The 23930-nt window shown below is 42.9% G+C and overlaps 1 protein-coding gene across 2 annotated transcripts in view; it reads left to right on the top strand.

The window, feature by feature from the left end:
- LOC118649460 (neuroendocrine protein 7B2) overlaps nt 1-19835 on the top strand; it is a 65275-nt gene extending 45440 nt beyond the window's left edge. The window contains exons 3-6 of one of the 2 annotated variants that reach the window (XM_036296521.1): nt 2504-2653; nt 7746-7855; nt 15420-15473; nt 19257-19835. In XM_036296521.1, the coding sequence (XP_036152414.1) occupies nt 2504-2653; nt 7746-7855; nt 15420-15473; nt 19257-19352 (410 nt within the window). In that variant the 3' untranslated portion in view covers nt 19353-19835. Of the gene's footprint in view, nt 1-2503; nt 2654-7742; nt 7856-15419; nt 15474-19256 lie in introns of both variants that reach the window. The other variant, XM_036296512.1, reaches the window with a different exon arrangement.
- The last annotated feature ends 4095 nt before the right edge of the window (nt 19836-23930 follow it).

Here is a 23930-nt window from a genome sequence, read left to right as displayed (position 1 = left end):
AGAATCCAAAAAATATGAAGATAGTGTAAGGAGCCTCTGGGACAACTTCAAGCATACCAACATCCCAATTATGGGGGTGCCAGAAGAAGAGAGAGAGAGCAAGATATTGAAAACCTATTTAAAGAAATAATGACAGAAAACTTCCCCTACCTGGTGAAAGAAATAGACTTACAGGTCCAGGAAGTGCAGAGAACCCCAAACAAAAGGAATCCAAAGAGGACCACACAAGACACATCATAATGAAAATGCCAAGAGCAAAAGACAAAGAGAGAATCTTAAAAGCAGCAAGAGAAAAACAGTTAGTTACCTACAAGGGAGTACCCATACGATTGTCAGCTAATTTCTCAATAGAAACTATGCAGGCCAGAGGGAGTGCAAGAAATATTCAAAGTGATGAATAGTAAGAACCTACAACCAAGATTACTTTACCCAGCAAAGCAATCATTCAGAATTGAAGGTCAGATAAAGAGCTTCACAGATAAGGAAAAGCTAAAGGAGTTCATCACCACCAAACCAGTATTATATGAAATCCTGAAAGGTATTCTTTAAGAAGAGGAGGAAGAAGAAAAAGGTAAAGATAAAAATTATGAACAACAAATACATATCTATCAACAAGTGAATCTAAAAATCAAGTGAATAATTTAATGAACAGAATAAACTGGTGAATATAATAGAATCAGGGGCATAGAAAGGGAGTGGACTGACAATTCTCGGGGGGAAAGGGGTGTGGGGGGTGCGGGAAGAGACTGGACAAAAATCGTACACTTATGGATGAGGATGGCGGGGGGGGGGAGGTGGGGGGGGTAAGGGCAGAGGGTGGGGTGGAAACCGGGTGGAGGGGAGCTATGGGGGGAAAAAAGAGGAACAACTGTAATAATCTGAATAATAAAGATTTAATTTAAAAATCAATAAAAACATTTTAAATAAATTTAAAAAATAAAATGGCGATGACGCTAATAGTAATAACTATTTCATATGATTGTTATGCAAATTAAATAAGGTAATGCCTGTGAAGTGCTTAGCAAGGAGAGGGACATACAATAAATACTTTTGAAGTAAAAAAAAAAAAAAGAAAATATCACCATAATATCCAGAATTCAAAATCAGACAACATGGGGGAATCTTTGCAGAAAATGTGACATCCAATGGCCTGATATCTTTATTATGTAAAATGTTCATACATATTTATAGTGGAAATACTGAAGTTCCAAGGGCATGAACAGACAACTCACAAAAAAGAAATGAAAACTTGTAATAAGCACATGGAAAGATGTTTGACTGACCCAGTAATCAAAGACATTACAAATAAAAAGTACTTTTTCTAAGAGCCTTTTAAATTAGCAAAGAAAACATAAAAATTATTTGTATAAAACCCAGTGCTGATAAGGATGCTGTAGAAGTGATAGTCTCATATTTTGTTGAAGATACTTTATAAATTGTACTTCCTTTTTTTCTTTTTTTTTTTTTTTTTACAAAACTTATTACCCATTTATTTGATATTGCTAGGGTTGAAACCAGTGCATGCAAATCAATGTTCTTCTCAAATAAAAAGAATTTGTTAGCCCACTGTTACCTTTAGAATCATTATAATAAAAACCCTACCTGAAAAGGGTAATACAAAAGAGATCTTCAAGGTCTCCAAACATCTGTACCTCCTTTTTGGGAGAGCAGTTTGGCAATATAACACAAGGAGCCAGAAAAGTCTTTATAGCCTTTGACCTAGTATTTTGACTTGTGGAAATCAATCCTGAGGAAGTTGAATCCAAAACATGGAAACAATGAACTGCCTAAGAGTAAACTGGGAAACACTAAATGTCCCACGCAGGGGAATGATTGATAGGCTGTGGTAGAACCACTGGATAGAAAGCTACATAGCTATTCATAATGATGGGAGTAGAGACTGTGCAGCCACATGGGAAGATGCTTGTGTTTTAATATTAAGAAAAAAATGAATAAACATTTATGTATAAAAAGATATGCAGAGGAGAAATGATTAAAGTAAATATAGTGAATGTGAAGTGGTTGATCTAGAATGGCAGTGACTTTTTTCTTTATCTACCCTTCTTGGTTAGGGTTGTCATTCAGCCTGTTGTCACCTTTCTCTTCCCCCACCTTCCCTCACCCAGGCCACAAGCTCCATGCCCAGCTTCCAAAGCCCTACCCACCTGAGTCAGTGCTGCTCAAGTTCCAACTGGTCCAAGAAGCCCTCCCCATCACATTAGTGAAATGAAACTCCCCCTTTTCTATGCTTCCATGATGCTGTGTGGACATTTCTATTCTAGAACGTATACAATGCACTTTGTGTAGAAAAGATATATGTATAGTATGTGTCTGTTTCTACAACTAAATTTTAAAAATTTTACTAGAGGCAGGAATTGCTTGGTTCTTTTTTCTCTCCCCTGCACAGAGCGCAGAGCATTGCATGTGTGGCATGGCTGGTTAAATATTCATTAAAATGAATGTAATTGCACTGAAATGAATTACTTCCGATTCCCCCCGGCAGGTGGAGCTCATGAAGGTCTGCAGCACTTGGGTCCTTTTGGCAACATCCCAAACATTGTGGCAGAGTTGACTGGTGACAACATTCCCAAGGACTTCAGTGAGGATCAGGGCTACCCTGACCCTCCAAATCCTTGTCCTGTTGGAAAAACAGGTAAGGGACATGTCCTTTGGTTCCCATGTATGGCAGTGGCTTTGGGAGGAAATAAAACATTCTAAGATCAGCTACAAATATTGTGAGAATATTTCTAGTCCAATGAGCCCTCATGTATTTGTAAGTGGATTACAAAGGAAATTTTATTTGAGAATACATTTCTTGGTGAGTTCTGATATTCAGATACACCCACATAGGACTTCCTTGCTAAGGCTTTACATTCTGTCTGTCTCTCTCTCTTTGAAATGGGAACTGAGGCTCTTTTCTGCATGGAGAATGCTCCCCTCCCTTCTATGATGCAGCGGCTGCCCATGGTTAGTGTCTTTGGAACTGGCTACTTAGTCCGTGGATTACCCATGCCATTTGTTTTCCTTACTTCTCTTGACAATCGACATTCCAACTACATCTCAACTAGTTAACATCCATCCTGAGATGTTTCCTAAGGGGCCAGGAGGTGGAATAAGAGGGAGGGGGTTCGTAAGATAAGACGTTGGCTAAGGAAGAAAATTGAACATTTCCTTGCTACTTGTATGTTCTTGCCACGTTCCTATTTCCTAATGCCAAAGAGAACGACTGGTGAATGAGCTACACTCATGCTGGGCTTTGAGCAGCTTACCTTGGTGGTTAAAACAAGTGGCTCTAGACTCGGATTACCTGAATTCAAACCCAAGGTCAAAATATGTGACCTTGAGCAAGTTAATTAACCATGTTGCACTTTAGTTTCCTCATTTGCAAAATGGGGGTTGTTGTGGGAATTAAATGAACTTATTCATATGAAGCACTTGGCATAGCACCTAGCACAGGGTAAGGATCATTAATGGCATCTTGATTGTAATTAGCTTGGCCACTAGTAAGTAATGCATCTCTCTCGTTGGGCTTGTGCTAACTTTTAGCTCCAAAGTAGTCTTTTTCTCCAAGCCTAATAAGAGTAGTTGGTACTTATTATCCTTACTTTATAGGTACAGAAACTGAAGCTTAGAGAGTAACATGCCCAACACTATCTATGTAGCAAGTAGCTGAGTCAAGACTCAAACCTATGTCTACCTCATTCAGTACCCTGCACCCAACCACCATGACAAATTGCCTCAGTTTGAAAATTGTGTCAGCATTGACCCCTCAGCTTTTCTTAAACACAATGCAAGTTTTGTCTGGAAGATGCCGTCTCTGAAAGATACTCCTCTTTTCACTTAGGGTGAGGTCTCTGTTTTTCATGGGCACGGAGCCTCCATTAGGGATGGAGCAACCAAAGTAGTTGGATGTGGCCCAGAAGTGGGGACGCTGGCTCAAGGCTGCAGGAAAACCCGACTCACTGCCCAGAGCCACATGCTCCTGCTGCATTTTACTTGCTTGTTGGGCTTTGGAGGGTAGGAAGAGAGAGCAGTTTAGAGTTTAAAGACCAACAGTCCCCACAGGGATTTGCTTAAGTGGACAGTGCAGTGGTTCTTCAGGTGTGGTTCCAGGATCTGCAGCATCAGCATTACCTGGAAACTTATTAGGAATGCAAACTTTTTAAAAAAATAATTCTTTATTGTTGAAACTATTACATATGTCCCCTTTCTCCCCCCTCCCATTGACCCCCTTCAACCCTCCCCTGCCCCCCGCCCCAGGCCTCCACCACCCTATTGTCTATGCCCATGGGTGATACATATATGCAAACAAGGTCTTTGGGTGATTACCTCCCACCCACCCACCCACCCTCCCCCGCCTTCACTCTGAGATTCCGCACTCTGTTCCATGCTTCCATGTCTGTAGATCCACTCTGTTCATCTGTTTATTTTGTTACTTAGATTCCACATAGGAGTGAGATCATGTGATACTTGATTTTCTCTGACTGATTTATTTCACTTAGCATGGTACTCTCCAGGTCTCTCCATGCTGTCTCAAAGGGTAAGAGATCCTTCTTTTTTACTGCTGCATAGTATTCCATGGTATAAATATACTACAGCTTTTCTATCCACTCATCTACTGATAGACACTTGGGCTGTTTCCAGTTCTTAGCTATTGAAAATTGTGCTGCTATGAACATAGAGGCGCATACATTCTTTCTGATTGGTGCTTTGGGTTTCTTAGGATATATTCCTAGAAGTGGGATCACTGGGTCAAATGGCAGTTCCATATTTAATTTTTTGAGGAAACTCCATACTGCTTTCCATAGTGGCTGCACCAGTCTGCAAGGAATGAAAACTTTAAGCCTTACCCCACATCTATTGGATCAGAAACTCAGGGGTAGGACGCAGGGCTCTGTGTTTGAACCTGCCTTCCATGTGATTCTGGTGCATATTAAGTTTGAGAACTACTGTTATAAGAGGATGGAAAGAGAAGCAGACTTACAGCCAAGAGATCTGAGTTCTGTTCACTACAGTGCTCTCATTTCTTCCCAGGGCCTCAGGCTTTTCACTGTGAAAATGAAGACATACTCAATGCCTTTAAAAAACAGGCAATGTAGGTTATCCTGACAAAAGAAAAATACAGATCTATGTAATGAAGCAGTTAGGAGCTCTGAGAATAGCTATTAAGTGGGCTGATAGAGTTGGATAAAAACCCAACTCCCAGAGCCTTCCTTGTCACAATTTACCTGCCATTTCCTTTGTTATCTTTCTGTTTCTCGGACTTTGTTCTACCCTAATTTGTATTCTAGAAAGGAAATCACTTGTAGATGTGGCCATTATTTGTAAGAAGTTGCTTGAGGTATGCCTCACTGAGAATCGTGACACCACACCATTGAGCAACCCAAGAATAACACGTCTTCCCCTCCCGTGCCATGCTCTCCTCTGAAGCAAGCCCCCCTCACCATGGACAGAGCAGCAGGACCCAGAGAGTCCATCCTCAGGGATAGGATGTGAATCCCAGGGCACATTATCAGGCCCAAGATACATTTGATGCCCAGGACAGGCCTTCATTTTTACTCTCTGTCTGGCCCTCGGAGGTACTGGCGAAACAATTACGAACAGGTTGCAAAGCTGCCTTATGCAGATGGCCAGAATTCTCTTCATTTGCTCTCCTTTCCCTATGTGTCAATTGCTCTAGATCCGAGGTCGGCAAACTGCAGCTTGCGAGCCACAGGCGGCTCTTTGGCCCCTTGAGTGTGGCTCTTCCTAAGCCTTAGGAGTACCCTAATTAAGTTAATAACAATGTACCTACCTATATAGTTTAAGTTTAAAAAATTTGTCTCTCAAAAGAAATTTCAGTCGTTGTACTGTTGATATTTGGCTCTGTTGACTAATGAGTTTGCCGACCACTGCTCTAGATGAAGAAATTAGATAAATAGTTCCATGAAAAGTGGGGAGCCACATTAGGGATTTGTTCAGGTGCTTGACTTCCACCGGAGCTGATGCTGCTAAGAGCTGAGAGACTGGAGCCTAAAGCTGCCGGAAGGTGTCAGAGCAGTCTCAGGGGACTAAGACTACCATTGCCTTTGCTGGTTCATTCTCCCTGTGCAAAGGGACTCTTTCTTCCCCTAGCCCAGTGGTTCTCAACCTTCTGGCCCTTTAAATACAGTTCCTCATGTTGTGACCCAGCCATAAAATTATTTTCGTTGCTACTTCATAACTGTTGCTACTGTTATGAATTGTAATGTAAATATCTGATATGCAGGATGGTCTTAGGCGACCCCTGTGGAAGGGTCGTTCGACTGCCAAAGGGATCGCAACCCACAGGTTGAGAACCGCTGCCCTAGCCCTACACAAAATTCACAATCCATCCTCTGCCCCCTGTTTAAACCATTGACTATAGCACATTAGAGACAGAAAGAAAGAAAGAAAAAAAGACTTACAAAGCATGGCTTCTAGTAATGACAGGGTATAGGTAATAGCAGCAGCGAAGAGGGATAACATTTCTTGGGTTGGAATGGAAGACATGCTTTATTTCAAAGAGCAGTCATAGTATAAACTGTCATTTAAAGCGAAGTGGTGGGGAAGGAATTAAAACAAAGCAAACCTAGTATGTGCCAAATGCTCTGCGTACGATCATCTCTACTTCTCACAGCAGCCTGTAAGGTACGTATGTGATTATTCCCACCTGACAGATGAGTAAATGGACGTAGAGAGACTAAGTTAACTTTTCCAAGGAACTAAACCTATCTGTCACTTATGAGCCAGGATTTGAACCTCAAACTCTGCTCTGTCTGACTTCAAAGTTTACCCCATTACCCCCATAACACACAACCGCAGGTACTATCTAGTGATTGTTGTTCTTGTATCATGTATGTTCTCCAAGAGCTGAAAGTGTTGCTAAAGAGCTCACCCAAGGGAAAACAGAGTGAGTCATGTGGAAGGGAAGTGTATTAGTTAAGGAAATACTTGCTGTTATAACAGATAAAGCAGATAGTGTCTTCACACAATAGGAGTTTATTTCCCACTCCTATGAAGTCCTGCCAGAGGTGGTGAGGGTGTGGTGGAGAGGGTGGGGTGGGAGGTTCAGCAACAAGACTGCCATCTTTCATCTTTGTTTTTCCATCACCATTTATTCTACCTATACCCCTTCCACCTCACCCACCCCTCTCCCCACCACAATCACCACACTGTAGTCTGTGTCCATGAGTTCTTTCTCTCTTTTTCTCTGTTTTGCTCAATCCCTCTACCACCCCTGACACCTGCCCCCCACCCAAGCTGTCTGTCTGCTCTCTGAGTCTGCCTCTATTTTGCTTGTTAGTTCAGTTTGTTCATTAAATTCCGCATAGTTGCCCTGATTGGCTACATGTATAAAGCAGAACAACAAAGGTGGGCATGGGACAGGGAATGGGGCTATATAGGAGGTTCGTTCGGATGGGCTAGGCCTGGAAATGGAATATATCATTTCTGCCCACGTCCCATTGGCCCAAACTCAGGCCTACAGCACCGCCCTATTGCAAAGCACGGCTGGGAAGTTGGCTGTGTGCAGAGGGGAAAGGGAAAGTGGGTTTGGTGGGCAGCCAAACAGTCTCAGCCACAGGTACGAGCATTTGGGATGAACAAATCCCAGAGGAAAAGTGACTTAGAGTGACTGATGTGAATACAGTCTGACCTTTGGGTGTCTGGTTGTTTTTAATAAATTATCTTTTGGAATAATGATAAATGCCTTGGCCGTTCCTCAAACCCTTTGCTGTTTGCAGCAGATGATGGATGTTTAGAACACACCCCCGACACAGCGGAGTTCAGTCGAGAATTCCAGTTGCACCAGCACCTGTATGATCCCGAACATGACTACCCAGGCTTGGGCAAGTGGGTAAGTCCAATCTTAGTTACTAGTGGGTTTATACTCTGCTGCTCTGAAGATACCGATGGGAGAGATGAGCAATATAGGTGGGGAGAGAGAAGAAAAATTGTTTAGTGGCTGATTTTTTAGAAATCTCTGGTTGAGAGGGACTTTAAGTAGTTCTAGTCCAAACCACACTCTAGGCTACAATATTCCAGCCAATCTGAAGAGTTAATGACCTGAACCCATCTTATTAGGCTGCAGAGGCTTCCACTGCGGTCCACCCCACAGTCTGCCTCCTAATACATCCTAAAGTGTCACCAGTGTTTCATGCAGCTCTTATAGGAAATATATGATTGTTTTTAAAAAAGGATACTGAGAAAATTTGCAAATTTTATCTGTAGAGGAGGGTAACGGCCTCTACAGAACTAAGGAAAAAACGATGCCAGAAGCTTAGAAACAGATGTATGTAATTCTGAGTTAAGGAAAGAAAAAAAAAAAAAGTGCAGCCGTGAGCTTGCTGTCAATACCAGGCAAGGATCTATAATTGCCAGTTAAGGAAATTGTTTATAAGCACTTGGAAAGAGAAAGCATGACCATTTGGCACAGGTTTGCTAAAAACAAGTTTTGTCAAACTAATTGTATTCTACTTGCCAGCATTAGTCACTTACTTGCCAACTCGATGAGGGAAATGAAGTGAGCGTGGTGCACTTGGACTTCAGCAAAGTATTTGATGAGATCGTTCATGAAGTCCTATTGGGAGCAGAGGGGAGACATAGCCCAGGCAAGAGAATGTCCCCAAAAGGGAGCTTGTTAAAGGGTCCACGTCAACAGGGAGAGAGATTTCACATGGCATCCTGCATGTCCACATTTTAATAAATGTTTCTAATTTAAAAAATATAGAAGGTGTAATTATCAGATTCTCAAAGGATGACACAAAGTTGGAAAGGCTTGCACGAAGTAACATTTGGGATTCAAGATGGTGAAGGCAGGCTGGGACAATGGGCCAAAGGAGATCCCAGTTGAATGGGGATATTTCTGTGTCCCTGTGGTTGGGCCCATGCAGTTGGATGCTGAAGCCATGTGAGAAAAGTGGAAAAATACTAGGGAGTGTTAGTTCACATGTCAGTAGGTAGTCAATACATCTGTGGAATGAGTGAATGAGCAGCTATTCCTAACTTCCTAAGCCCTTCTAAAGCTATCAATCCCTTCTCAGCTCATTACTGGCAGCTGACCTTGCTTCGACTTTACTAGGAATTTTGTAGTCTCAGGACTAAACGCTCTCCCTTCCTTTTACACCGTTTTAGAGAAAGATGTCCCGGCTTGTTAACCGTTTTCATCATCTTGCTTTAACGTTGCACTGAGCTGATTCAACATGCAACCTTCAAATGCACACATTTCCTGTCTTAAAACAACAAATCAATAATACCTCCTAAGTTGATCTTGCTTCTTGCAATATGCATCATTTTATTTCTCTTCTTTTTCATAAGCAGTTCTGTTAGGGAGACTTGGCATGGGGAGCCATGCTGCAGCCTTCTAGAAGAGTTTGAATATGTTGAATTAAATTGGCAAATATCTATAGGTTCTTAAATAGGAGACTGGAATCATGAAAAGCTTCTATAAAGGAACTTATTCTGGTGGCAGAAAGTATGAAAGCTAGGAAAAAAGGAAGTCATTCCAGCTCTGAAAGCTGTGAATTCAAGTGAAAGTCACCAACATGATGAGGCTCTAAGACATTTCCAGGGAGGCTGGCAACCTAACATCGGTATGTGGCATAAATACTAGTGTAGCATGAGGAGGAAAGATGAGATAGGTCAGGCTTATATGAAGTAGATGGTATGAACTTTCCCTCTGAGGGAATCTTAAAAAGAAAGGAGGAAAGAAAAGAGGGAGGTGGGAAGGGAAGAAGGGAGCAGAGAGAGGGAGGGAGAGAGTAGAAGATCACAGAGAATCACAGAGGAATCACAAGAGATGGGCAAAAGTATTGCCAAACAGAAGCCAGGGCAGGTTCAACAAAGATTAATTGGAAGATATTACGCTTGCTTCATTCCAGGCACCGTGCTAGGTGCTCAATATGCAATAGTCATCAAGACATGGTATTGGTCTTCATAGAGCTTATAGTCTTCTGGTTGAGAAGAACTGCATGAAAATAAAATGAACACAACTTAGCATTGTTCAGACACTATGTTTAATATTTTACTGAATTACCTCATTCAGTAAAATGCTCTAGTTCTGCCATGAGCACCGGGTACAGTTACCAGGAAAGATGGAAGATAAGGGTAGAGGAAGATCCAGGACTGAGGACTCATGGCCAATTGTACAATACCCATTGAGGAAGTCAAAGTTGCTAAAAAGGGCGGCATGGAGGTGTAAGGTGAGAAGGTAGCCTGCATAACTGGCAGGCTGGAAAAGAGAAAAAGGAAGCAAGGGGGAGGCTGAGAGAAGTCTGACTTAGGGCAGAGATCCCAACTGGGGAAGCGGGAGAAATGGAAACTTCTCTCTTGCCAACTTTCCTTGCCTCTTCTTAAACACCTTTAGAGTTCTCTCACCAAGTTCCACTCACTCTCAGTGCTCCAGTAAGAGGCCAACCACCACCCTTCATCCTCTTTGCATCCTTCTCTAAATACCAGTTTGTTTTCTCAGTCATTCCTAGTCTGTGTGCATCGGAGCTCAAGCAGACAAGTTAGTACTAAATGAAAAGGGAAGTACTATTACGGATCAATGACCAAGGAGCAATGTTTATAAACCTTTTATCAGCTATAATTATGTGTTTGTTTAAACTTAAGTTTTCCTCATTTAATTTCTCATTACCACCTAGCAGTAAAATATGGTTTGTTTGATCTTCACATGGAAATGTGAATTGAGTATGTCTTGCTTTTCTAAACTGGGGTCTACAAACCTTCGTAGCGTATATATAGAATGATGGCCTCAAGCTTGTCTTAAGCTCAACAATCCTTCAAGTTAACAAAATAATTATCTTTTACATGAAACTGCATGCAAGACCTGATTCCTTATTTGCTAATAATGTTTCTCTGTTTTTGACATTAGCTGGAGCCGAACTGGGTCTTTAGCGGTGATTCACATATAAATATAAGTGTCTGTCTTGTTTCCTGCATTTTTATCTTTGTTAATGCATCAAGACACATTTATGAAATGCACATCATATGCCTTCCAGGCCTGTGTTAGGTGATTGGAATACAAAGATGAATGGTAATTGTCTTTTGTAATACACAAATAGATAGTAATATTTATTGAGCACATATTATATACCAGACACTATATTAAATAGTTTACTGAATTATCTCATTCAAGCTGCCCATTCCTATTACTCTCATTTTATAGATGAGAAAATACAGGCTTAGGGAATTTGAATAGGCTGCCTAATACCACAGAGCTGATGATTGGCAGAGCTGGGATTTGAACCAAACTGACTCCAGGAGTTCTTTAAAAATTGGATAAGTCCTTTACCTTTTCCATGGCTCACCGCTCAGAATGTGTCCTGTACATGATCCTATCAAGTCCTATCTAGGACTGGTTGCCTTCCAGACAGTGAGTGTACCCACAACATTGAGTGGCTATGACCAAAGGCAGGCTGCTATAGATGCCAGTCACTCCCCTTTTTCACACATTAATCACAAAGTGTTACTCAGGAAAATGTTGTCTTGACAGCAAATGTTTTTCCTGTCCAAGTGCTTATCACATCTTTTCATTGGCAGCATGGACAACTAGGGGCTCTTCCTTGCACGGAAGCAGCTGATCATGGCCAGAGCCTGAGCCGAGGGAGAAATGAGAGGCCAGGACCCTCTTTGCCTTTCATAACCTCAGCAACGTCTGAAGAATTGAATGTTCTTCAGCTGGTGTTCATCGCATTTCCCATGTGATCAGACTGGAGTTATGCCCTTCTATTTTAGTGTTTTATGCCAAGAAGCACGTGATGCCCGTTAGTCTCACCTGGTTAAAGTAGTGTCTGCCAGCTTTCTACCTTGTAAAATCACCAGTTTCCCTTTTGAAATTAATAATTGACCTGCGGAAGGATACTTTGGGACTGTGTAAATATGCTGTCTCCATTAAACTTTTAACCAACAATTTTAGTACCCATTGATGACGCTCACCAGAATCAGTGAAAACTATGGTCATTTTAATGGCAATTTTCTTAGTCTATTATTTTTATGCATTTATTGGTTGGCATTCTAGTCTAAGCAAGAGTTTTCCTTGCTTTGTTTATTTACTTAAAATTGTGTGTATTTAATATCAATATTAAATATTTGATGCTCATTATTTACTTTGGTGTACAGTCCTAGATGTAGCCTAGATGTAGCCAGTGGGAGTCACTGTGTGCTGGTTTTTCTTTCTTCTGACATGTCCCATCATTGTTTTTGAGCATTTCCTAACTTTCTGGCCCAATTAGATATTCCAAATTCATTCATCCTTGTGCTTTCCCTGCCCTACCCCTGGAAACAGACATTCCATCAAGAAGCCTCCCTGGTTCCATTTAGGAATGGAATTTGAAACCAACATCTGGGCAGTTGCCCAAAATCTTGATAGCACAATGGAAAGCCCTCCTTATGAACTCGAACTTGCTACTCACATGGGAAACAGGCTCACCACTCACCCCTCCCCACCCACCAATAAGGAATGGGTGTCAGGAAAGGGGGATGGTTTCTTCTTAGACGTCTGCTACCCACACGATACCTGCCAGTCCCTGCCCTTGGATCCATACAAAGCAGGGCTGATCGCCGCGCCCCAGCACTTCCATGCAGAGGTGGGACAGCACCATCCTGCTAACCCTAACCCTAGTCCTCAGGGAAACACAGGGACCGTCTTTGAGAGGAAGGCTAGCTAGCCTTTTGCACTTCCTTTTGAATGAAGGCTCTTATGGGCATAATTTGGCCTAATACCTTCTAAAGTAGAGTAATAAACGATGCTGCTTCCACCCTGCTGGTGGCCCCGAGGAGCTCCTCCACAGTGATTGGCTGTCTTTTATGATGGTACCAGCTCTCAGGTACCATCTGCACAGTCCCTCCCATGCTCAGGCAGCTGAACACAGAGGTGCACATGAAGATGCTCCTATCCTCACTCCTTTCCCCCAGCCCCCTTCCCCAGCTCGGGCACAAACTCCCAGGATATTCTTTTTTTTATTTTTCCTTTCTTTATTGATTAAGGTATTACATATGTGTCCTTATCACCCCCCCCCCCCCCCGCCTCCCTTGCTCATGCCCTTACCCCCCTGGTGTCTGTGTCCATTGGTTAGGCTTATATGCTGTATACAAGTCCTTTGGTCAATCTCTTCCCCTTCCCCCCACCCTCCCCTACCTTCCCTCTGAGGTTTGAGCACCCGATCAATGCTTCTCTGTCTCTGGATCTATTTTTGTTCATCAGTTTATGTTGTTCATTATAATCCACAAATGAGTGAGATCATGTGATATTTATCTTTCTCTGACTGGCTTATTTCGTTTAGCATAATGCTCTCCAGCTCCATCCATGCTGTTGCAAATGGTAGGAGTGCCTTCCTTTTTACAGCAGCATACTATTCCATTGTGTAGATGTACCACTGTATTTTAATCCACTCATCTGCTGATGGGCACTTAGGCTGTTTCCAAATCTTAGCTGTGGTAAATTGTGCTGCTATGAACATAGGGGTGCATATATCCTTTCTGATTGGTGTTTCTAGTTTCTTGGGATATATTCCTGGAAGTGGGATCACTGGGTCAAATGGGAGTTCCATTTTTACTTTTTTGAGGAACGTCTATACTGTTCTCCACAGTGGCTGCACCAGTCTGCATTCCCACTAGCAGTGCACGAGGGTTCCTTTTTCTCTGCACAGGATATTCTCTGTGCATCAGGAATTGTTACATCCCAGAAAGGCAACACCGGTCAACAGCCTCACTGCGATATTACTCATTCCTCCAGTAAATGACCATGTTCCCCCTTTCTCCATATATGTATATGTGTATGTGTATGTGTATGTGTATGTGTATGTGTATGTGTATGTGTATGTGTATATGTATATTTTAAGTTGAGATAACATTGGTTTATAACATGATATAAGTTTCAGGTATATAACATAATTCAATATTGTATACACTGTAGTGTGCTCACCACCAAGAGTCTAATTTCCATCCATCACCATACATTTGACTCCCTGACTCCCTTTACCCATTTGCCCTCCCTCCACCCTCCTTTTCCTCTGGTCACCACCAATCAGCTGTTTGCCTCTATGAGTTTGCTTATGATTCGTTGTTGTTTTTTTTTCATATTCCACATATGTGTGAAATCATATGGTATTAGTCTTTCTTTGCCTGATTTATTTCCTTTAGCACAATCCCCTCTAGGTCCATCCATGTTGTCGCAAACGGCAAGACTGCATCTGATATTAAACCGATCAGTCCCCAAGGGAGCATGAGACGGAGGCCATGGCCAGGATGGCCTTTGGCAGCCAGGGGTCCCTCCCTCCCTGGTGCGGCCTCCCTGCATAGTTGAGGTTGGGCAAGAAATACACATTGTAAATTGCGGGTGAGGTAGATTTTAATGAACATGAAAATTACGAAGCTCATTCTTGGCATGTGTCATTTTCATTTCCAAATCCACCATAAAAAAATTCTTTCTATCCAGACAGTTCCGAGGATACAAGTGCTGTATAAACTTGTTCCTTACCAAAACTCTGTCATCTCCTTTAAAAAAAAAAAATCAATGTTAGGGTATTTTAGGTACTCTAAAGTACGATGAATCACCTTTTTTATACCTTAGCTCCCTTCTGATTAAAAACAAAAAACAAAACCCACAAGTAAAGCCCCCCAGCTTCCCTCCTCCCCTTGTGCCTCCAGGTTACGTGTCTGTCTTTTGTGATCCCGACAGAAGGAAAATCTGTTGAGCACGTGTCCAATATTCTAGAGCTCATTCCAGCCCCTGTGTGTTTGAAATACAGCAATATGTGGAAACACTTATACAAACTGTGGTAACAGATCCCGTTCCCCTCCCCCGCGCCCCCCGCAACATAACTTTCCTTCTGCCAAGAAGTTTTTTTTTGGCAGTTTTTAAAAGACCCACTCTATTAAAATTGTTATAGGCCAAATGGTTTTCCGATCGTCTTGACTGGGTGCACAGACTAAAGCCACGGGAGGGAAGGCTGCAGAAGTCGGAGTTCCATTTATTTACCTAGAGGATTGTTATTCATGGGCGGGCACCGCTCTAGAGAACAGTTTATGTGTACAGCTCATAAAAAGGGAGTTAGGCCCAAAAGTAAAGTGACACAACATTGTTTGTTTTGAACAAAGGCTGTTCACAGTGAGGAGATGGGTTTCCAACGCGCTTGGGTGTGAGAGTGCCGTATTTCCCGTTTATGGGATGTTGATGACAGGGAGGTGCCTCGGGACGTTGAAGAGACCTTTACTGAGAGCTGCACAACCACCAGCGTCCCCCTCGTGGTCTAGCTTTCTGATGCGACCTTCCTTTCATCTAGTTTCATTTTTTTTCATCTAGTTTTGTTTCCAAAATATGGTATGCAAATATCCAGGGGACACACCAAGTGTTGCTTTTAAGATAGAGGCTCACCTAACCTGATCCATGTATTTGTTGTCTCTTCTTCCCACTCTAGAACAAGAAGCTCCTGTATGAGAAGATGAAGGCAGGACAGAGACGAAAGCGGAGGGTAATGCACAGCGGGCTGGTGGTGGCTGGGATGCCCGGAGCTTTCTGAGTGGGGCACTGGCAAGCTATAACCTTCAGTTGTTGGGATGGAGCAGTCCTGGGAGGGCAGAACAGTGGTCTGTGTGACCAGGCCACGCCCACAAAGTCCGCCTTAGTTTCTGGGATGGCTTTCTCAAGCTTTCGTACATGGTTTTTAGTGCAAAGCCAAGTTTTGTGGTGATTCCATCAGCTCCATTGTACACAGGAAACGTGTGTTGCATCTCTTGCCCGGGTGTACGTGAGTATGTGTCTTTCCGCAGAGGGTCTGTAGGCCACTGGGAGACTGTTCACATATCTGCATCAGTTACATAAACGCACTAGACAGGGACAAGGAAGTGATGGAAGGCATGCTCCAGGCAACAATGCTGAAGGAATGTGGGGACAAAAGATGAAAAGAACAAACCTCATTCTTCCCACATGCCTTTTTTCTTGGCCTATCCAGATTGATGTAAACATCAACTAGATCGATTATATTGGTTTGCTGACCTCTGAATTTACCAACCATCCCAGGGCTGCCCAGGGTGGGACTTTGGTCTGGATGTGTCATACTGAGCCGCTGTGGTGTTGCCTCGTGTAAAGCTGTTGAATTAGTGCTGGGTTTCTCACTCATTTGATGGCACCATGATTTAATCAGTGGCCATTGTCCATTCAGCTAATCCACTGGAACCTTCCTACACAGAAATGCCCGGCCACCTGCCACCATTCTCTGATCATCAGGAGAAAAGGTTAAAATCCTAGTATTACATAGCTAAGTGCTACCAGAGAGTAGCCATCTTTGTTAAAATATACAAAGCAAACCATGTACCCAAGGCCACTGACTGGTTATTTAGAATAATAAGTGCTGGGATCCTGGTGAAATTTGGGACTCTGGACAGTGGTCATGGCGGCTGTGCTGAGAGGTTTGCCGAGTCCAGTCAGAGTGCTTAGGGGTGGGGAGGTGGTTTTTTTTTTTTTTTTTTTTTTAATTCAGCATTAATTCTCAGGACCCTGCAACAGAGATTCCCAAACCACTATGCCACCTGACAAAACACAGAAATCCCATGGCCAGTTTTCTATGCTAGATGCAGTTTTGATGTCTGGAAACAGATCTTTGGGAGAGTTAACAGAGTTATTAGGGGTTTATCTCAGGTGATTACAGTGTCCAGTGGCAGATGGTGGCAGGAAGGGTCTGAAGGGTGTTAGTGGGCTTGAGAGAACATCAAGAAATTCTATTCCAGGCGCTCAGAATACACATAATTTACCAGCAAAATAGCTTGAATATCTCTCCATGGCGCAACAAGGACATTTCCAAATAAGACCAATCATGGCCCCAAAATGAATAACTTAGCCTTTAGCTTTAATTGTCTCTACTTCTTGGCTCACCATTCCTTCTGCCCTGACTTGAGTAATGACTGTGGGTCATGATTTAGGTTCAGTGATGAAACCAGGATTATAAAAATCAGAATTCTGGCTAGGACACGTATTATAAAGGTTTTACTTTGGCCTCAACTTCCTCCTCATAGGAAAGGCTTAGAATTTGTGAAAATATGGGTCACTCTGACCCAGAGGTATCAAGTTCTTTCTATTCTCGGGCATCTACAAAGACCCAAGCTCATGCCGCAAACCGTGAGCCTCTCAGGACTGTTGGGGAAATAGAACTATCCTCCCCTGTCATCATGCCTCAAATGGTGTTCCCATCTTGACTGAAGACTCTACCACCTCAAATGCAAGAATCAATAGAAATTATGGGCTTCCCTTTGGGAAAAATTAAGGCTTTCTCCAGTGAAGCTCAGTATTTGCTGTGGGTTTTCAGAGGACATGGAAAGTAGGGATTCAATCCCAATGGTTCTTCAGTTGTGTAACTGAATAATGCTCACTTTGTAACCTGGCTAGTCTCTCACCCAAAGCTGAAGATAAATCTATAAGTGTCTTAAATTCTCCAGAGGACAATTAAAACCAAGTACCATTATTATTACTCTTAAGTTAGGATTCAATGCTAATAGTTAAACATTCATCAACAAAGTTCACCTGATTGCTCCTTTTACTTCTTCGTTAATTTACTTCCCCTTCCCTCCAATCTTTGCCATGTTCTGGGTCTGGTCTGAAGGACTATCTCCCATAAAACTCCCTCACCAAGAGGATTCTCCCCAAAGTTACAACGGAGCCCCAGGTGGTTTTATGAAACTCTCCATACTTGCTCATTTTCAATTGAATTCCTACTTGCTTCATGAGTAAAAGGTTAATTCACCTTTAAATGATTTAGCAAATTTTTTAACTCTGAAGATGTATCTTGTTAATATTTGAGGTTTACTATTTGTTTTATTTACTAGTAAAGAGCTATCAACCTTGTATTCCACTGTTGATTAAAAACAAAAACCTACTTTCCTTTTTTAATGTAGTAGAATTTTCAGAATAAATATTACTAAAAATCACTCAAGAGATTTATGATATGAATATGCTTTTTCAGTTCACATTTGCTCTACCTTCTAGAGATCTTGATATAATTCTTTGGGATAGGCTAGGGCCATTCCAGCTGACAACCTTCTTGTTATAGAAAAGATGTTAGTTATTTTAAATATTTTAAAGATGTCTTCCTGGCATCTTTTGTGACATGACACTTTTCAGATCTCTGAGGACATTGCATATTTTTAAATTCTCAGCTGGTTTGTGATGCATTTCTTCAGGGTGAATGGGACTGGCATACTTCATTACCCATTGGAATGTGGAAAGGACATTTACAAATACTAAGCTCATTCCCAATCCTTCTCTTTGGAGAATGTTTGCTCACCCTTCAAAAGTCATAGCAGACCTGTGCACTCTGCCCATTCATCCCTGGGGACTTCATATGCAGTGGGGTTGCTGATCATCTGCAACTACAGCTTCTTTCCTGTATTTTTGTTCAGTTATTGGAAGGTGACTTCAATAACCAATATTTCAAAACTTTTGAAATTTTTTTTCTACTTGCTAAAGGCTATCTTTTAAAGCTACAATTACTAATTCAAATCCAAACCTCAAAAAAAAAAATGTATTAGAGAAGGAATGGAAAAACCTTGACTCATTCAGAATACCAACAGATAAAAGAGATTTCAGACCATGGAGTCTTGAGTCAAAAATAATGGAGCCTTCCACATGACTTCCTCCCTTTTTTCTTCAGCTTTTCCATTTGCCTGAGGGAAGGTGGAAATGATTACCGAGCCCCTGCTGAATCCTCTTTAGGAGAATGCTGGCGTGGAAGAGCCAACATTATAGGATGATCTGTGACTGGTCTGCAAATCGAATTTCACCTTGGCCCTGCTTGGTGATCTTTAGAACCTTCGTCTTGTAAAATAATTTGATGATTTAATGCATTTCAGATTCTCTCTTCCCCCTATTAAGGCCATAGAATAATAATTCTCTTTCATAATGGGCTTGTGTATCTAAGTTAATAGTGAGAGCCTATTCGCTGGTTAATTCCAAATCTTTGTGCCAAGCAAAGGAGAGGGGGCATAATGCATCCAATAAGGACTTTATAGCTGCATGAAAGACACAATGAGACACATCTGTCAGACAACGTTTCTCCTCCCACTGAGATGTGGGTTAGTTCCCTGGAGGAATTATTTGTTACCTTATAGTTAACCCAATAGACCAGAAATGATCTCATCCACCTATTTTGTGATGTGTCTGTATCGATGTTCAGGTATAATACCAAGCCATATATATATATATATATATATATATATATATATATATATATATATATATATTTTTTTTTTTTTTTTTTTCCCAGAGTGTCAACCCATATCTACAAGGACAGAGACTGGACAACGTTGTTGCAAAGAAATCGGTCCCCCATTTTTCAGATGAGGATAAGGACCCAGAGTAAAGTGAAGATGCTGGGGGGACACCCACACCAGCCGTCAGGCCTTGGTATTGCTTATGTGCACCTGTTATTAGAGCCCCCGTGAATGGCGAAATGCTTATAATTTATTCCAGTGTGGATGAAAAGCAGCTTTACCTTGCTATTGCATTGTCCTTCACCGATAGCCCCGCTTTCTGCTAAATGCAAGCTTTTTTAAAAAATTTATTTATGAGGATCTGAAATGAGCATTAAAATGAAAGTGTGTATGTCAATGACAATGAAAAGCAGGACTGTGAATGGAATGTCAGATTTCTTGCCGTTTGGAATGCTGCTTTGGCTGCGCTGTTTGGGCCCAGCCTGTAAAAAGCTGGCATTTGGTTTTGATGATGTCACTCACCCAACCTGTGGGCGTTGTTACACACCAATAAAGAAGGTTGTACTCGGAGGAGGGCCTGACACATCTCAGTGGGCTGCATCTTAATAAATGTGCGTTGTGTGCAAGCATTGGCATAGGAAGGTTGTTGTTTTTTAATTTAGACCATTATGAAAACAATGTCTTTGCTAACTGGGACTAACTCATGAATATGAATGTATTTGATCTTAACAATAATACTGTGAGGCAAATGGGGCTGCATTATTATCCCCATTTTACAGATGGTGGGACCGAGACTCAGAGCTTCCACGGAAAGCTGAAAGTGGCACAGACAGTACCTAAAGACTAAGGTCTTCTGATTTTGAGTTATTTTTGTTTATTAAGTAAATAATGGGTTTCTGTCCTGTGCCAGGCACAGGGCTGGGCTCTGGGGGTGCATCAGCGGCCCAATCTGACATTGCTGAGACCCTCGGGCAGCAGATCATACCATCTTGGTCTCGACGTGTCTCCAGGGGTACTGAGGACATTGGCCAACTCCACTGTGGTGCTGAAGTCCTGTGCTGCCTTTTTGTGAAGAGGTGTGTGCACTTTCATTTCAGCCAAACTCTCCCAGGTCAGAAAAGCAGTTCAGTGGACGGCTGGCAGGGATCAGTTCACGGGGGGCGGGGGGAGGGGGGATGGTTCCCGTGCCTTTTACAGCTCCTCACTCTAAAGCAGACAACAATTTCAGGCTTTGGTAGCATTGGTCTCAATTTCTTTGTCTATAAAAGGGAGGAAGCACTCAGCGAGAAAGATCATCCTTGATTTAATTTTAATAAGTGCACATTTATGTCAGGGCCTTGTCTAATAGAAATAGCTTGACCGTATTTAGTTACCATGTGAGTCTGTTATTGGGGCTTATAAAAATCAAGAAAGGTATTGGCAGCTTTTTCATAGCAGGAGGCATTTTTCCAAGAGTTTCTGCAAGCAGTTTCTCCATCGCCCACAGCTTGAAGCACCCTCGCCACCTGCTTTCAAACACAGTTCAAGTTCCCTCACTGGAGATGCGGAGGGCTGCAAGGGTCTACCCTATGTGTTCTGGGTTTTGTAGATATTTCAGTTACATCTCATGCCAATTCCAGCTTTTAGGCAAACCAAAGACATCTCTTTCGCTAAGATTAGAGAGAAGGAAGGAAAAATGGCTAGAGGAAGATGTTTTGTGACCATGAGGAAAAGAGTGGAGGTGAAGCAGGAGGAGGTGAGGTCAGACGCGCTCCTGCCCTGCCCTGGTCTCTGAACAGCAGAATGGGTTTCCCTGGCTCTCATGTCAGCTGACTCCTGGCTGTGTTTAGTGTGAGGTCACCGAGGGCAGAGTGGAAGGTGAGTGAATGGGAGAAAGCAAGGTAATCCCCAGGAGCCACATCTCTGAGGCTCCTGTCTCTCCAGGTGAGCCTGGCTCCAGGCTCCAGGCTCTAGTCATGCTGCCCCCCTCCTGGTCCCTACAGCCCAAGGAAGCCGTGGCTCCTGTCATATTGTCCTCTCTGTGTTATTTCACTAGCCCCTGTAGCCTCCTTCATCACATGTGTAACCAATATTTTATATTAAATTCCTTCTGTTGGAAATTCTCTGTACCTGCCACAGACTCACAGGTGATCTTAAGGTGTCCCTGCCTTGGCACAGGTGCATGAGGGCTCAGAAAGCCCACACCCATGTTTCAGAGGAGGCGGATGGAATGGGAAATGAAGATGATGGGGGCCTAGGATGGTGGGTGGGGTTGGTTTGGATGCTGTAGCAGCTCTGGTTCAGAGCCTGGTTAATTCCACATCTGTGAAAGCCCCCGTTTCTGGACTCTAATTATCTCATCACTGCAAAATTAAAGCAAAGCAAAAAAAAAAATAAAAAAAAAATAGGTACTGCCCTTCCTCTGACACTAAGAACTGCATCCTGCTTAGCTGAACCTCACCTGGAGCCCTTTTCTAGTGACAGTGCTGGGAGTCAGTGAACATCTACTTAAGGGGAAAAGACTACCCATCGGCATCGAACTGCAAGGGGCTCCTGGTGGGCTACTGGGTTCCTCGTTGCTGTGCAATCAACATGAACTCTCCATAAATGTTCATGTTTCTAATCATCATTCAAGCACATACCTGGCAGATGGTCCAGAATCTTCTTACTTAGGGGCCCTGTAAACAATTATCAAAGGCCCCCAGGGGACTTCATCAGTCTGAATTAGGGGTAGGGTGGGCTGGGATCACTGGGGCCTGGGCAGCCACCTTTGACATCCCTTGCTTCCACACAGTCTTGTGGGTGAAGCTTTTTCTTGCCTAATGCCTAGACACTTACCTCGCGGGGGGCCAGACTCAGGCTCCAAAACAGCTGACATGGGCTCCGGAATTGGGCTATGAAGTTAAAACTTGCTTATTTCCCAGTTAGAACTGCTTTGTAGAGTATAAGCCAGCTCCAGGGTCCTGTGGAGCTGCTCTAACACGTGCCTCCTCCCCTCTCCTCTGCTCTCTCTCCAAGCACCACTCAGAAACAGACAAGCTCTAGTTAGACCCTTTGTGAGGACACTAGGACCTTCCCATGCTGTGCTTGGGTCATCAAGAATAACCAGTGGCCCTTCTCCCAGGAACATTACTCATTTTTGTCTCCACTCCAGATGGTCTTCCACTATCCCCTACACACAGAAGAGGCTGGCAGGTGAAGTAGCCCTTTCACTGGGCACCCAGTTAAACCTCTGCAGAGGGCATTTGTGCACCTACAAGTAGGAGGATAGTGAATACTCTAAGGTTCTGTGATTCGCTTACAAACAATGCATGAGTCAGGACTGAGCCAGGTGGGGAGACAAATGATTTATGAGTCCAAGGAGCCCACAGTACAGAGAGGCTGACAGGGAGACAGGAGTCACGGCAGAATCTGGGCAGGTGTAGTGAGGGCTCAGCAGCTAACCCAGGGTGGGTGGGTCAGGAAAGGGAGCCAGAAGGTCACACCCAAGCTGAGGCTTAAAAAGTTTTTCAAACTCAGGAGGGAGAATGGAAGGCAAAATGTTTCAAGCAAAGGAATCCATGCATAAAACTAGAGAGAGAGAGAGAGAGAGAGAGAGAGAGAGAGAGAGAGAGAGAGAGAGAGAGAGAAAGAAAAGAGAAGAGAAGAGAAGAGAAGAGAAGAGAAGAGAAGAGAAGAGAAGAGAAGAGAAGAGAAAAGAGAGAGAGAGAGAGAGCAGGACATGGAAGTGCCCAGTCTGGTGATGGTTTTAACAAGAGGGAAACACGTATTGGAAAGCTAAGAGGTAAGTCCAGCAAAGAAGGCAGAAATCATGCCAAGAAGAGCAGGGCTGAGTGGGGCCACACGAAAGTATGTGGATTTTATCCTGAAGGCTAGGAAATCCCAAGAGGATTTCATATAGGAAGGGCGATTATCAAGTTCATATTTTAGACAGGTCCCTGGTGACAGTGTGCAGACCAGCCTGGTGACTGAAGGGGTCCCAGGTTTGATTCTAGTCAAGGACACATGCCTGGGTTGTGGGCTTGATCCCCAATAGGGGTTGTGCAGGAGGCAGCCAATGATTCTCTCTCATCATTGATGTTTCTATCTCTCTCTCCTCCCTTCCTCTCTAAAATCAATTAAAATAACAGGAATAAGAATTCTGTGCAATTAAAAAAAACAAGAACTGGAGGAGGGGGCGAGGAAATGAGAAATGCAGATATTTCAGGGCACATAGACATTCCAGGTCCTGTGAGTCCTGAGAGCTACTTGTAAAGCCAGGTGGTCCCAGTGCTGGGTGCGTGTACAATTTCCATCTCATTATGTCGGAGTATTTAAGGTTAATTCCAGGAGGAAAAGAACTCCAACATATTGGGTAGATATTCTTCTTAGCAGCTTTCACCTAGCAATGCAGTTCAGTCAGAGGTCACTCTTTCCACCAAATTAGGTCCCTGATTCTCTTATTACCCTCCTCTGTGTTCCCGTGGGACCTCACATACACTTCCATACAGTCCCTGGAACAGGCCATAATAATAAGAGCTACTATGTGTGTAGAACAGGTTCTATAGACCTGGTTCATTTAATCCTCGCTCCGTACTAGATAAAGCCACTGAGGCTGAGAGGTTACCTGACTTAACCAAGACTCCACAACTAGTAAGTGGCAGAGTTGGGACTTGAACTTAACTCTCTTGATCTCCACAATTGATACCCCTGTACCCGAAGCTTATTCACTTACGTGTCTCCCTGGCTCTACTGGGTTATACATTGCT

Source organism: Myotis myotis, unplaced genomic scaffold, assembly GCF_014108235.1.
Source record: "Myotis myotis isolate mMyoMyo1 unplaced genomic scaffold, mMyoMyo1.p scaffold_m19_p_1, whole genome shotgun sequence".
NCBI lineage: Eukaryota > Metazoa > Chordata > Mammalia > Chiroptera > Vespertilionidae > Myotis > Myotis myotis.
This window is presented reverse-complemented; position numbering and strand designations above follow the sequence as displayed.